The sequence below is a fragment of the Sinocyclocheilus rhinocerous genome, unplaced genomic scaffold (genome assembly GCF_001515625.1).
Source record: "Sinocyclocheilus rhinocerous isolate Xijiao unplaced genomic scaffold, SAMN03320098_v1.1 scaffold632, whole genome shotgun sequence".
NCBI lineage: Eukaryota > Metazoa > Chordata > Actinopteri > Cypriniformes > Cyprinidae > Sinocyclocheilus > Sinocyclocheilus rhinocerous.
The window spans coordinates 661,849-677,436 of record NW_015639247.1 but is presented as its reverse complement, the minus strand read 5'-3'; the positions used below and the strand labels follow the sequence as shown (position 1 = coordinate 677,436).

The 15,588-nt window shown below is 34.7% G+C and overlaps 2 protein-coding genes across 3 annotated transcripts in view; both read left to right on the top strand.

Moving 5' to 3' along the window:
* Positions 1-209: 209 nt before the first annotated feature.
* Positions 210-8,802, top strand: LOC107751099 (cysteine and tyrosine-rich protein 1-like). Of its 2 annotated transcripts, none has more exons than XM_016566701.1 (4): positions 210-593; positions 3,870-3,969; positions 5,915-6,075; positions 8,397-8,802. In XM_016566701.1, exons 1-4 carry the CDS (start codon positions 509-511, stop codon positions 8,528-8,530), a joined length of 480 nt encoding a protein of 159 aa, XP_016422187.1. In that variant the 5' UTR covers positions 210-508; the 3' UTR covers positions 8,531-8,802. The 2 variants fall into 2 exon arrangements, with proteins under 2 accessions (XP_016422187.1, XP_016422188.1); XM_016566702.1 differs by lacking the exon at positions 210-593 and adding an exon at positions 797-880.
* A 994-nt stretch (positions 8,803-9,796) lies between these two features.
* Positions 9,797-15,588, top strand: part of LOC107751095 (amyloid beta A4 protein-like) — a 29,899-nt gene continuing 24,107 nt past the window's right edge. Inside the window, exon 1 of the mRNA XM_016566697.1 lies at positions 9,797-9,992. Coding sequence (XP_016422183.1) covers positions 9,933-9,992 — 60 coding nt within the window. The 5' untranslated portion in view covers positions 9,797-9,932. The remainder of the gene's footprint in view (positions 9,993-15,588) is intronic.

Sequence of the window (15,588 nt, the reverse complement as noted above, 5' to 3'; positions counted from 1 at the left end):
GGATGTTGCACACAGAGCGGATTCGTGAAAACACGACTCAACAGAGATCTAAATATAGACTTCAGGGACACTAGCGAGAAGATGAGGCCGCAATTTGCCGCTATTGAAGAGGGCGAACGTGTTCCCAGCATGATCGTGCGACTCTTGTGTTGTTCCTGAGTTAACCAGCCTCATTCACGTCTGTGTGATGAGGAGTCGTGACGGCGGAGGCGGCCGTTCGTTCAATTCGTTCAGTCGCATCCAGACCAGCTGGGCGACGTTCCTGGGGGAGGGGATCGAGCCGAAGAAAAGAAAATAGCGCAAGGAAGAAGTTAAAGACAAAGAGGGAGGACTCAGATGAGAAGTTGTGACTGAGAGACGAGTCGTGGAACACGTGGAGCGTTATGCATAAAAGAGTTTTGACAGTCAGAACAACATAGGCACAGTTTATAATAAGATTTAAGGCATGGCAGAATTAACGATCAAGTGTGCAAAGATTAAATAACGTTTCCAGGGTTTTTCAACAGAAATGCACAGGAACATTATGGAGACGCCGAGTTCACAGAAGAGTTGGAAGTTCTTGCGGGACTCTCTGCTGCTTTGCTTCTTTGCCGGTAATGTAGGCTAGTTTTATATTTGGAACTAGGAAGTAGATCAATTAAAAGTGTAATCGATTATTTATTTAAATTACAAACAAAGGAAAGTCACATATGTGTTACCTAGTTACTTACAAGTTGAGGTCGTAAATTAACTTGGGGTTAAACATTTCTCAGTTGCGTTTGTAAAAGATAGTTAATGACTTTCTTTTCAACAGAAATGCACAGGAACATTATGGAGACGCCGAGTTCACAGAAGAGTTGGAAGTTCTTGCGGGACTCTCTGCTGCTTTGCTTCTTTGCCGGTAATGTAGGCTAGTTTTATATTTGGAACTAGGAAGTAGATCAATTAAAAGTGTAATCGATTATTTATTTAAATTACAAACAAAGGAAAGTCACATATGTGTTACCTAGTTACTTACAATTTGAGGTCGTAAATTAACTTGGGGTTAAACATTTCTCAGTTGCGTTTGTAAAAGTTAGTTATGACTTTAGCTCAACATTTTTGCACTATGATGATTTATAATTCTCATTTTACCGCTGCGTTTAAAGCTACCATGGTAATGCAAATTTAGGTTCTAAAAACGTTGTGGGAACATTGTTTTGAAGCGATTCTAAAACGTTGAAGTGTCCGGCTTTCTTGTTGTGATTAGAATGTTATTTAAAGGTTACAAAAACGATTCTAAGAACGTTCATCATGCACAAAACATCATGTTTTGAGAATGTTATTCTAAGAACGCTTTCTCTCAACATTGAGAACACATGAGATATTAAGTTATAAGAACGTTCCATAAACATTACTTAGAAATTTTTTTTTTTAAAGTTGTGTAACATTTATAGAATTTTGAAAAACGTTAGTGAAAGTGAGAATGTTTCCTGTTAGTTACTTATGAGTTACTACTTAACAGACTAGTTTTATAAGTATTTTATATATGGGTTAAGTAACAATTTCTCCGTTGTCTGTGTAAGAGTTAGTTAATTAAATTTTCTTAACTTTATGATGCTGAAAAAAAACTTGCTTTAGAGTAATTGCTATTGACTAATTGCTCATTTCACTACCACTGCTGCCATGGTAATGCCATGGTATTCTTTGAAATACATTGAAGTATTAAGTAAATATATGGACACTGTATTTATTCAGTAGTATGACCATCTGATAGCATCACAGAACACTTTTCTGGAGTTTTATGATTAAATATGCATACACACATATATGTAGGAAGTGTGTGTGTGTGTGTGTGTGTGTGTGTGTGTGTGGTAACATTTAAAGCACCAGTGCATGTATTTGTGTGTGTGTGTGCGGTGCTGATATAGGGTTAGTGGTTTATCTGGCCTTGGCTGAGGCTCCACTGTTCTGCATTTGTAACCCTCAATACCGGATTCAGCCAGAGTGTGTGTGTGTGTGTGTGAGTGTGTTACTTAAGGGACAAAGTTTGTGGATGATTGAAAGTCAAATTTGTCTTGATCTGTACGTGTATTTCATTGTAAACATGCAGTTGTTGGTTTGTGTTTGACTCTCGTCTCAGTAGATGTCAGTGTGAAGCTATATGTAGGAAGTGTGTGTGTGTGTGTGTGTGTGTGTGTGTGTGGTAACATTTAAAGCACCAGTGCCTCTAAAGCGTCTTTGTCCCAAAAGTGTTGACCGACAGGACCCAGAGATACAGCGAGGGCCTCTAGGGGACCACCCAGTCTGCAGGGCCCCACATTAGCTCTGGAAAGCCAGATGCAAACAGACGCCAGTCAAATTGAAGCCAAATTTTGGTGCTTCAGAAGACATAATTGCACCAGTTATACTGTGATGAGACTGTGGGCAGGACAAGATAGCGCTGTAATTGTGTACCAACCATCCTTATCCTTGAGCTTGAGACATGTACATTAAAATATTGTTAGTGCTAAAACAGTTGTATTTAGAGCTCTTTTTCAAGTATGTTATGGCATCAAAACACGAGATGGACCCAGATCTATACAGATGGACTTGTTAAGCAATAGTTGTGCTTTATACACCCTTCACCAGCAGTGCAAATGCAATCCAGTCATGAGATGTATCATAAAGCTCTCTTAATCACAGATCAATAGCGTCTGATGCCAACATGAATCCAGCAGGCGTGTTTGGTGCATAAAGAGCTCTGAGCAAGAAGCAACACATGATGAAGCGCTGATGATTCGTTCTGCAGGATCAGACTCGTCTCAAACACAACACTAACAACTGAGAAACACTGCAGGGAGATTTCCATCAGTTGGTTTTGTCTCAATACACAATAATGTTCTTAAAGCATCTTTAATCTTCAAGTCAAGAGAAGTGAAAGACTGCAAAAATATCATATTCCTTTATCTGTGTCTTATATTCCACTGAAAATATTTAAACATTTTAAACATCATCTCTTACTAAATTTAGTAAAGTTTTTGACTATGGTATTTTTGTTACATACACAATGCTAAAAGTGCTTTACACATAAGGGATTTAAAAATAATCTTAATAGATGATATAAAAACAAAATCAACAAATATAATTAAAAACTAAATCCAATTCACTTCAAATTCACACTTGTGAATTAAATAAGAGCTTGTTTTTTAATTGTGAACAGTTATTATTACTAAAACTAGAAACATTTTCAAACATTAAAAATAAAACCTTTATTAAAACTTATTTTATTTCAGCTAGTTTCCATGGCAACATTTCTCATTTTCGTTTAGTGTACTAAAATAACTAAAACTAAAACCTAATGAAAACTATATAGATGTAAAAAATAAAAATAGGCATTTAATAAAAATGACAAAACAATAAAATTGCTAAAATTTTATTTAACTTGAATTTTATTTTTTTTAACTCACTTTAACTTGAATTAATTAAAAACAGAAAATATACGAATGAAATCTGATTCAAAATATGAACCAAAACTCCTAAATACTAAAATAAGATTGTGATTGTGAATTTTCCCTAACCATAACGGACATCGCTAAATAGTGAAAATGTAAATTATATTTTATTTCTGATGCCAGTGATCCTATAAATCAGTTCACATTAAGCAAATATTCTTGTAAATATATCATATTTTATTTAATGTGTGTGTGTGTCTGTGTGTGTGTGTGTGTGTTTGTGTGTCTGTGTGTGTGTCTGTGTTTCTGTGTGTGTGTGTGTGTCTGTGTGTGTGTGTGTGTGTGTGTGTGTGTGTGTGTGTGTGTCTGTGTCTGTGTGTGTCTGTCTGTGTGTAAGTGTTTCTGTGTGTGTGTGTGTGTATGTGTTTCTGTGTGTGTCTGTGTCTGTCTGTGTGTGTGTGTGTGTGTGTTTTGTAGGCCGTGGAGACGCTCAGTGTGACAGCTGTATTGAGTACTGCTGTGATGGAGCTCCTCCGTTCTGCTGCTCTTACTATGCGTATGTGGGAGACGTGCTCTCGTAAGTACACACACACACACACACACACACACTTACACATGTTGAGTTTCTATTTAAGGGTTTTGTAATGGTTTTTCTACTGTCCAAACTGTAAACTGGCATTTGTTGAATTTCACAGTTTAGTATGGTTTATGAGGACACAGGAAGTGTAAACCTCATTAACCAATTTCACTTTGTTGTACCCATGACATTATACAACCATATATGCAGAACACACACACACACACACTCTCACACAGCACATGTATAACGCCAGCATGAGTTGACCTCTGACCTCCCCTCCCCCTCACACACAGCTGCTTTTCCACTTCAATCTGAAATCCAACCCACATCCCGTAATCAGCCCTCGCGTCCAATTACATCTAATAATTCTGATGCTAGTTTGCATAAATCAAAACACATTTTTAATGACCACAGTAGAGTGTTCAAGTGATAAAAGTGACTTCCGATGATTTCACACATGAGACACACCTCTTCAATATCTTCATTGTTTCTCTTTAATAGAGGCTCTCAACTAACAGAGAACTTTCTCAGAACATTGCAGCAAGTTATGCAATCTGAAATCCAACCCACATCCCGTAATCAGCCCTCGCGTCCAATTACATCTAATAATTCTGATGCTAGTTTGCATAAATCAAAACACATTTTTAATGACCACAGTAGAGTGTTCAAGTGATAAAAGTGACTTCCGATGATTTCACACATGAGACACACCTCTTCAATATCGTCATTGTTTCTCTTTAATAGAGGCTCTCAACTAACAGAGAACTTTCTCAGAACATTGCAGCAAGTTATGAACAGTAACGTTAACGGAACATTTGTCCAACGTTGTTTTGTCTTTAATACTGTTCTCAAAATATATAAATATATTTTATACATTGTTCATAGAACTCTTTTCTGAAACATTATAGTTGGAAAGCGCCGGACGTTTTTTAAATGTTACTTCCTGTTTCAGAACGTTCAGAGAACATTCAAAAGTAACGTTCCCATAATGTTTGCAAAATGATACAATGTTTTTAAAAATTTTAAAAAGGGACGTTTTGAACATTCCGAAATAACATTTAATGAGAATGTCTGCAAAATCTTTTAGAATCTATATTTTGTGCATTTTTATTAAATTATATAAGCAGGCTACTTTTTAAAATAATTACATATTAATAATAAATCAAAACAATTGTTAAGAATTTAACCAACTAAATATAGCTTCAAAACATATAAGCATATATAAAGTAATAAAGGGGGAAAAAGACTATTACAAATGATTTTCAGTATCTGAGAGTGCTTTTAAGTATCCGAAAGTTTACAGACAATCATAGTTATGATCATAGTTTTTCCTCAGCATTATTGCTGTTTGATTATTACTGATGGGATCATAAACAGTGGCAGCTTTAATAAGCTGCATTCACACTAATGCACAGATCTGTTTCCGCATAGCAGATGTTCTGTCCTGTTCTGGAAACAACTGATTGTGTATGCATCAATTTCGTATCATAAAAGTATTCGGAGATGCAAGTGCATTTAACTTAAGTGCAAACACACACAAAAACAAGCTCAGAATCTTCGAAGAGAGAATCAATTATTATAACGCCCCTAGTTTCGTAGATGTTTCTCCTCACGTGAGCATCTCAGATGCTTTGGTTGGATCTGAACCAAACCTCAAGGCATCAGTCTCTCGCTCCCACATTCGTCCAAACTCGAAATGACAATTGAAAAGCAACACATTTGGTCTTTTGTGCCGTGTTTAGTCAGGTGCCTGATCGCTCAAGAGACGGATCACCGTTGACTCACAAAGGGACGGGATCCATCAGGAGACAAATAAATAAGAGCATGGGTGGTCTGTGCAAATATTGAGCTTATCCTGCCATGAAACGGGTAGTTAGTGTTTGACGAATCGAGCATCACTAGTCCTCTGCAGCGGATGTTAGTCTCAGTTTTGTTTGTTCAGGGGAACGGCTATCTCGGGGATCGTGTTTGGCGTGGTGTTTCTGATGGGCGCGGTGGCCGCCATCTTTCTGTGCATCTGTATGTGTGTGAAGAACGGCCGCGGGGCGAGAGTGGGCGTCTTCAGCTCGTCGTACATCAACACCGTGACTCAGGGTTACCCAGGTAACACAACAACACACACAAGCCTTCACACTGACTAACATGCTAAACCAGCACACAAGAGATCACAAATTAACTTGCACTTATAATCAATTCATATTCAGTAATGCTATGCATTTAACTGCACTTACACTATCAGGTGAGAATATCATCTCACTTCCCACATGGAAAAATACTATAGCAAATACTAGTGTTTTTGAACCATACTATAGTAAAGTGTATTACACTCTTAAAAACAAAGGTGCTTCACGATGCCATAAAATAACTTTTTTTTGTCTAAATGGTCAGATTAACCTCTGAAGAAACTTTGTTTCACAAGAGCTTCAAAAGGCCTTATTTTGCATCACTGAAACTGAATTGAATCAACATTGAACTGAATAAGGATACTATTGTTTTCTACAGAGCTGATTTTGAAGTAGTTTCATTATTGGTGAATTTTGCAGCATTAACGCTGTTATTTTACTGGTTATTTCTGTAAAGCTGCTTTGAAACAATCTGTACTGTATAAAGCACTATAGAAATAAATGTGACTTGACTTTTTTCAATCACCTTCACTATTTGCTTTTCCTAAACCGTATTCTACTTTTAAATAAATTTCTTCAACTATTTTTATTTAATTTCAAGGGCAAAAAGCATTAAATTAAGACACGGTTTATACGGGTCTTAAAGTCTTCATTTGCATTTCCACAAATTAAGGCCTTAAAAATCAGAGCAAAGACTTAAGAAATTAATAAAAGGCAGAATTTCATAAAGTCATGGCATGAATATCAAAAAATATATATTTTCAAAATGCAAAATCAATATATGAAGTCTTGATTTCTGAGAAACTGAACAACACGAAGTGAGTGGATGCTTAAAACAAGATCAAATATCAATGGGGAATGAAAACTTGTTTTCCCTTTGAATTAAGTTGATTTTTCTGAGTCCACTGGCTGATATTTGTTCTTGTTTGTGTGTAAAATGAATTAAAGAGCAATGGCGATCTTTTGGAAGTTGCTTATACAAGACATTCACATTTCGAACACATATATTTATCTGTTGTTTTCCCTTCAATGCTCTTTACTTGGTCTTAAAAAGTCTTAAATTTACCTTCATAAATCCTATAACAACCATTTCACACAATTCTCTGACAATTACAAACACCTTACCAACAATAAAACTAAACTTAAAAGCTGACATTCTGTATCAAGTCTATATCACTTTTTTATTTTTATTAGTTGCGTATATAACACTTGCATATTTATGAATATTTAATAAGATGAAAATGTGCATATTTTTTACATATTTGCATAATAAGTTTACAATTTGCATATTTTTTATGGCCATTTAAATGTGCCAAAACTTAAGTTTAGGGCTACTCTTAAATCAAAATGTGAAAGATAACACTATAATTCAGAGTTGTATGCATATCTAAGAAATTGTAATAAATTGTTTAATTTCTCTGTATGTTGCCACAGCTGGGAGTAACTTTAATATAGGTCACTTTTTGTATGTACGTCTATATATATATATATAATGGGCATATCAAATTAATACTGTAGGGTTGGTAAAGTGTTTTTTGTTTTTTTTTACAATACGCTATGCTCAAATTATTATTATTTTTTTAGCTTTTTCTGGCTGGAATCAAACATTTTGTACTGTCCCTATCTAAATAAACTAATAAATAAATAAAAAATAAGATAATATAGGTTATGTGGTTAGTAAACATCTTGTATTCAGTTAAACAGACATAATGAACATGTTAAGCAATAATTAAAGCTTTTCCTCATAACGATTATAATATGTGACCCTGGACCACAAAAGTGTGGTTCTTAAGTGTCAATTTTTTTAAATTGAGATGTATACATCATATGAAAGCTGAATAAATAATCTTTCCATTGATGTATGGTTTGTTAGGATAGGACAATATTTGAAAATCTGGAATCTGAGGGTGCAAAAAAATCACAATATTGAGAAAATCATCTTTAAAGTTGTTCAAATGAAGTTCTTAGCAATGCATATTACTAATCAAAAATTAAGTTTTGATATATTTACGGTAGGAAGTTTACAAAATATCTTCATGGAACATGATCTTTACTTAATATCCTAATGATTTTTGGCATAAAAGAAAAATCAATAATTTTGACCCATACAATGTATTGTTGGCTATTGCTACAAATATACCCCAGCGACTTAACACTGCTTTTGTGCTGCAGGGTCACATATAAGGTAATATTTGACAGTTTTGCATGTTGCTCCAAATATAAATAGAGCCTATGAATCTCTCCTGCTTGTTGCTCCTGTAAACGCAGCATTCATTTCCAATTCTGTCTCATTGCTCTCAGGTCCTCCACCTCCTTACAGCTACGATTATGAGATGTATTCTCCTGATCTACGGCCGCCTCCATACACTCCCACTCCACCCAGAGCGACAAACTACTCTCCACCTCCACCCTATCCAGGCTACAGCCGCAAATGAGCCTCCATGTGTGTGCTATTCTGAGAGGACACACAAAATAATGCACTAAAATCAAAAATGCCTGCACAAATGCCAGACTGGCGCTCTGTCCGTAAAGCAGGGATTTTCATTCACTCGACCAGCGCAAAGATGATTCTTACACAAGGATTGGAGTATTTTTATTTATGACATGGACATTTATGGTCTCAGAAACCTAATGAACACTAATAAACCTTATTAGGCAACATGAGGCCAGGACAGGCCTAAAAACTCCACAATGTAAATATCAGTGTTATTTCAGAAATACATACCTAAAATGTATCTGAGTGTCGTGATTCATTTTGATCAACTGAGTAAATAATATGGTAAGTGTATTTATTCATAGGATTTTGAAAGAGCAAGTTGTATTTGTAGTTGGCTACTGTTATGAAAACACACCAGGTGTAGTTAACCGTTCACCGATTGTGTCCAAACACCAAAACATTCATGCAATTTATGTCTGTTTTTACTTTTCATAATAAAACTGAAGGCTGCATGCTCGTGTTTTCCAGTGTGGTGCATACATATATAAGCAAAATATTGTATTCTTCGAGGTCTTTGAAAGCTAATTTGCACGCACATCCAAGAAAGTAGCCTGCATTAAAATATAAAAAATATTTCATTTAGAAATATGGAATATGAGAATTTACCGAACTAGACTATTACACATTTATAATAATGTTTTCATGATCGTCCACACGGTGGCAGCAAATAACAAACGAGCATAATTAAATTCTCCAGCTTGAACATAATCTAGAATCCAAGACATTTTAATGTTTTGATTTCCTTTTTATAAATGTCAATAAATAAAATGCATGCATTAGATGAGCAATGCCTCTGTATAGTGATTAAGGTAAAAAAAAAATTAAAAAAAAAAGAATTACATTAAAAAAATTAAAATAATAAAAAATAAAATTACATTTAGGCATAAGTAAAAAATAAACATTGACTGAAAAACAGATTGAACTGACTGAAGAGTGAAATATTTTTGTTATTACGCATAAAACGTAGGCTATGCAAGCGGAAAAGATTAAATAAATAATCTCAAGATTAAATAAATAATAATATAAATACAAATGCATATAAAATAAATAATAAAATATATTTAAATTAAAATAAAAATAGGTTAGAATAAAATAGTGCAGTCTTTGATTTTATTTTAATTGTAGTTGCCAGTATTTTTAGCGTTCCCCGCTCCCCCTCCCGTACATTCATTCGCTCGTTGTCCAGTCCGGTGACGCGTTGTTCTGACTCGCCATCGCAGGATCATCGCATTATCATCGCATTCTTCTCAAAGCCGACGCGATCCACACACCGACATCTTACACCAAACGGATAATTTAGTCGATATACAGAGCATCGCGTTTTGCTGGAAGCACGCAGAATGGGCGGTCGAGAGCTTTTCATGTTACTGATGGCCGCGACGTCGACGCTCGCTGCTGAGGTAAGAAATCGACAAAAGCGAATCTGATCAATTATTCGATTCAATGTAACCATCATCGCAGCGATAGACTGGAACGGCCGCGATGCGATTAAGCCGCGATATCGTGGAACGTTCATTTCGATACAAAAGATCGCGGCGGTGTTTTGTTCTGTTCATGTCGTTTCTAAGCCAGAATAAGGTTTAATAGCCTATCTAACCCTTGTGTATTTGTTTTATAGTCGTGTAATGTTACGCAAGGGATGTTTAGAATAAACGGCAATAGAAATGTATTAGTGGGAATAATCGCTACATAAGCGTTCCGCGCGCTGTTATATCAGCGATATTTTATATCCGACATACAGGATGAGCGGATACTATAACAGATCCATATATTAATATTAATAAACAGTCAGGCTGAAGGTTATGTAGCGAACGGCAGCGGCGTTTAAACGCTTAATGTGCCGCGTTCGAACATAAAGTGATTCAGTGATTCACACGTTACGTTTTGTTGTTGTTTTTTACTCTATTTTGGTATTTTGGTGTGGGTCCAGCTAGTTGATGGAGGAATGTGTTCAGTTGGGTTGGGATCAAACTACGGGAATCATACTGGGATCAAACGAGATCCTACTGGATCATCTGAAACCGGAAAATAAGAGTTTTATTTTCTGGGATTGATTCCAAATTATGATTCACTCGTCCCTGAGGTTTTCATCGAGGAAATCAGGCGTGTTGTTGTCGCTGTGTGTGTGTGTGTGTGTGTGTGTGTGTGTGAAGATGATTTTTCTGACGTCGGGATGGCTTTTATCTTTCCTCAGCCTTTGTTAGGCGATGTTTCTTTCAAACATGACTCGATAAAATGAATCATTGCGCTGATATCGCTAAATGCGTTCCGTTGAGAAGAACGCGTTGTGTGTGAACGCCCCCAATGATGGCGCCTGGAGCTACATTGTGTTTCGAGGAGCACGCTATTTTTAAACGCTAACAATCAGTTTAAGTGTATTTTTACTGTAAAGCACATTGTCTCTGGGTTGGTCTAAGCCTGTAATTTTCCACACCGCGGTCAGTGTGTGTCTCCACTCTATTCTCACCATTCCTAGACTCTTAAAGGATAAGGTACTGTGGTTTTTTTGGGAATAAACCATGGTGTTTTTGGATGAGCATTGGGGTACCGTGCCAATACCATGATATGTGAATATTGTAATCATCTGTGTATAAAATACCATGGTATTACCCTCAGATTCCACCGGTGTAATGAGAGAATGAATGATGTAAACAGCATTGGCCTGAAGCACATGCAGAGTCATTTTTGAGACCATAATGGGATGTTGCTGTTTATTGTGCTACAGAGTAAAGATATTGATTGGCTATTAGCTAGTGTTTTGGTGGATTGTGGTTTTGTCGGTCTTGCCACCAAAAGGTCTAGAAATCCAGGGTTTGATAGATGTTTCACGCTCGTGGAAAAATGTTAAAGCAGATAAACTCGCGCTGTGTGTTCAGGAAACGTTTATACTATAGTATTGGAACCCGGACTGGGTGATAGAGCTAAAAAATGGCCTTTTATGTGTTCCTCTGCCAGTTGAAGATATATTTAATATGCATCTTAATGTTTACGTATTTTTCTGTTTGTCAATCAGAGGAAGCATCATTTTCAGTTTAATTGCAAGAAGTAAAATAACCAATAATGACCTGTTTTCCCATGCACTTTTGTCACTTTTAATGCACTTTTAATTTTTATGCTTTTTTATATTTATATCCACCGATGTGATGATCTAAATAATAATTGCCCATGTTTTCATCAAGCTATATTAACTCGGAGATTTCTGTGAACGTTTTTGGCCAAATAAACAGTGCATTGTGATATCACAGCGTATTTTTGATTGCACATACAGTAATATAAACGGCTGCAGAATTGTGTTTGTTTTCATCTGTATCTTGCATAAACATCATATTGCATGTGGTCTTGTTTGTGCTTCAGTTAGCCAGTCATCCGCTTGTATTCAGAACTTTAGGTCTGTAAAGGTCACACTGGGATGGCTGGCATTGAGAGGCGAGCTTTGAGATGGGTTTGTGCTCTGAATGAGAGGCTTTGTTGGCTGTAACATGCGTGTCAGCAGGTAAACGATACTCACAGCCAACACAACAGCTTTCTGTGCAATCAGGAGGAGTTTGTGCGAAACCTCCCTGTAGCGCCGGCCCATAAATAGCCAGTGTTCATGATCAGATTTCAGTCATTTTACAGAATTAAACAACAATATCTCAATGAATTAGATGCGTTCTATTTATCTGAATATTGAAGGTGCTGTTAGACTAGCAGCAGTTATTCCCAATCTCTTGTGTTTCAATGAATCTGTTCAAAACTCTTTGATTTTTCAAACATTTTTTATATGCATTATCAATCAGAAACGTTCACAGAAATCTCTTCATGTATATTAAGACATATGTGCATAAAATATGCACGTAGATATTACTGTTTATTTCTTCACATAATTAAAAATGAATAAATATGATTAATCATCAACAATTAATTTGCGTTGTTATTCAGCAATATTTACAAACGTCTCTGCCAGGGTTATCGTCGTTGACTAAAACGAGCTCAAATTAAAACTGTTTAGAAAAACATTTTCTTTACTTGAAATAAAACAAACATTAACTGAACTAAAATACAATATAGAATATAAATATGTTCAGGTAGTTGCCAAGGCAGGTGTTCTCATTTTAATTTAGTTTAATCTGATGTACTAAAATAACTAAAACTGAAATAAACAATAATAAAAACTATATAGACATATTTAAAAAAAAAAAATAAATAAAAATAACCTACTAAAATGACAAAAGCACTCAAAAAAATTATTAAAACTTAACATTTAAAAAAAAATCTAATTATTAATAAAAACTCTAATTAAAATGAAAAAATAACACTGATCTCCTCATTGCATTTTTCTTATTTTAAAATGTTTTAGTAAAATAAATGTACATACATATTGCAGTTTATTGGTGCATATAAATAAAAATAAATAGATATGATTCATGATACAGTAAAAAACTTTTAAATAAAATTATTGTTTTTTAATGCATTAAATGTTAATTTATAATAATGCATTATGTTGCTCTCTTTGATTGCTTCCGTTGTCCTCATTTGTAAGTCACTTTGAATAAAAGCATCTGCTACATGACTAAATGTAAATGTAATATGTCATATATTTATATATCTCACAGTAATGATGAATTTATTACTCTGACCCGTTTAGTTTTAATGCATGAATTGCAATAATAGTAGTTTTAGTGACATGAAGAAGCATTGCATATGCAGGTTTTTCCCAAAAGTCAAAAAGTATTATTCATTGCTTGGTGAAAAGCTGTGTTTTTAACTAGATTTTGACTGTATTTTCATGCATTAAATGCCCTTTTAAGATCACATATGTAAATAAAATACATACAGTGAAATCTATTACTGTTTATCGGTGCATATGAATAAAAATGAATCAATTATCACTCAGAAATGTTTCTGAAAATCTCCCTTAGGGTTATTATTGTAGTTAACTAAAACTAAAATGAAACCATTAAAAAACTATTTCTATGCTTTAAATTAAGATTTTAATTTTTTTCAGCTAGTTGTCATTGCAATATTTCTCATTTTAATTTAGTTTAACTAATTAATAAACTATTAAAAATGAACGTTTACTATTAAAACTATTAAAAACAGCATTAATAAATCTTTAACTAAAATTTATATAAAAACAGAAAATATAAAAATAATTTTAAATGATTCAAAATATTAATAAAAACCATAATAACACTGACCTCCCTGTAGCATTTTTCATGTTTTAAAATGTGTCAGTAAAATATATGTCGATACATATTGCTGTTTATTAGTGCATATAAATAAAAATGAATAAATACGATCCAGCATAATTCATTTGTTCATTGAAGTCTTGTAAAAGTCTAGTAAAACATGGGTACATTTTTTTTTTATGTATAACATCCCAAAACGAATGTATAAATGAACTGTTTTTAAAGTAGATTTTACTCGTTTCATTTTCATGCATTAAATACACTTTTAACTGATTTTAGAGCAAATACGTAAATAATGACATTGTTTCATTTTCTAGGCAGCTTTGAAATGATTTATTGTGAAAATCTCTACAAATAAATGTGAAACTGCTGCAGTTATTATTGTTATCCTGATATTGCTTATACTGATTTATTATACTATTTGTGAAATGATTGCCTGGTTTATGATAGATGCAGTAAGAACACAACGGTGGGTTTGCATTGTCTTCAGTTGGACTGAAGCATGCAACACCCGCTGAGTGCCATTAAACAGCTTGAAAGATCAAAGACAATTTTTAATATAACTCTGACTGGATTCGTCTGAAAGAAGAAAGTCATATACACCTAGGATGACTCGGGGGTGAGTAAAACGCAGCCTAATTTTCATTTTTGGGTGAACTAACCCTTTAAGACTGGTTTTGTGCTCCAGGGTCACAAATGGAGATTTCTCCTTAAAGCAGTGCTGTTGAGCTGAAATGCATCAGATGCAGTAATTGTAGGACTGCAGATGTGTCGTGGTCTCGTGGGTTTCTTCTCTCGGTCGTTCTATATATAGTGTTTCTCTGGAGAGAGAGAGAGAGAGAGAGAGCTGCACCCGTCTCTGCTCTCCTTCCTCAGCGTTTCAGTCTTCCTCTCGTTCTGGAGCTGATTTGTAAATAGAGCTGAAGTGATGTTAATACAGTAGCGTGAGAATCACTGTATAGACGTCATCAGGTTCAGTAGGACGCGTGTTTGTGACGCTCGGGTTTTGTGTCTGAATCTACTATTCATTTAGCTTAAAAAAACACTAATGAATTTCATGCACTGAGAAAAGCTGGTGTGGGATTTCGTACGCTCGTATTGCATCATATGATGAATTGCTTGCTATACTCTCTTTATATGGATAATGACTAAATGTGACATGAACAATTTCAGTCAGAAATAACTAGTAAATTTCACAAACATTTACAAATAAATGGTGAGAGACACATTGAATTACACATGACATTTTTTTAAAGACTGAAAGACTGGCCTACTTCAACAATCTTTGCAAAAATTGCTGAAAAAAAAATATTTTTGCTCAGAAATTACTAGTAAATTTATACATAATTACGCTGATTTAAACATTACATTTTGAAGGACTGAAATAGTATTTTAGATTTTTTTATTCAATAATCTTTTGAAAGATTGCTTGTGTTTTTTTTGGGGGGGGGGGGTTAAAAGACTGCTTAATGAATGAATTTACTTTGGAACAAATTTCACTCACAAATTGCTTGTAAATTTTACAGAAAATTGCAAAGAAATGGTAAGTAATTTTGAATTAAACATTGACTGAAATTAGTATTTTCTTGTAAAACATACTTCAAAAAATTGCTTATGACTTTTTTTTTTTTCTAATTTTTACTTTATTGTTTTACCATTCATTACCATTCAGAAATTACTAGTAAATTTCACAAATATGGCAGAAACAGTCTTTCTTCAGTAAAGTGGTTCATGGGTGGTTCTTTCTGCTTCAAGCTCCTGTTTATTCCCAAAGCGGACGTCCACTGTGTGCTACAGTGCACACACAAATGTGTGTGTGTGTGTG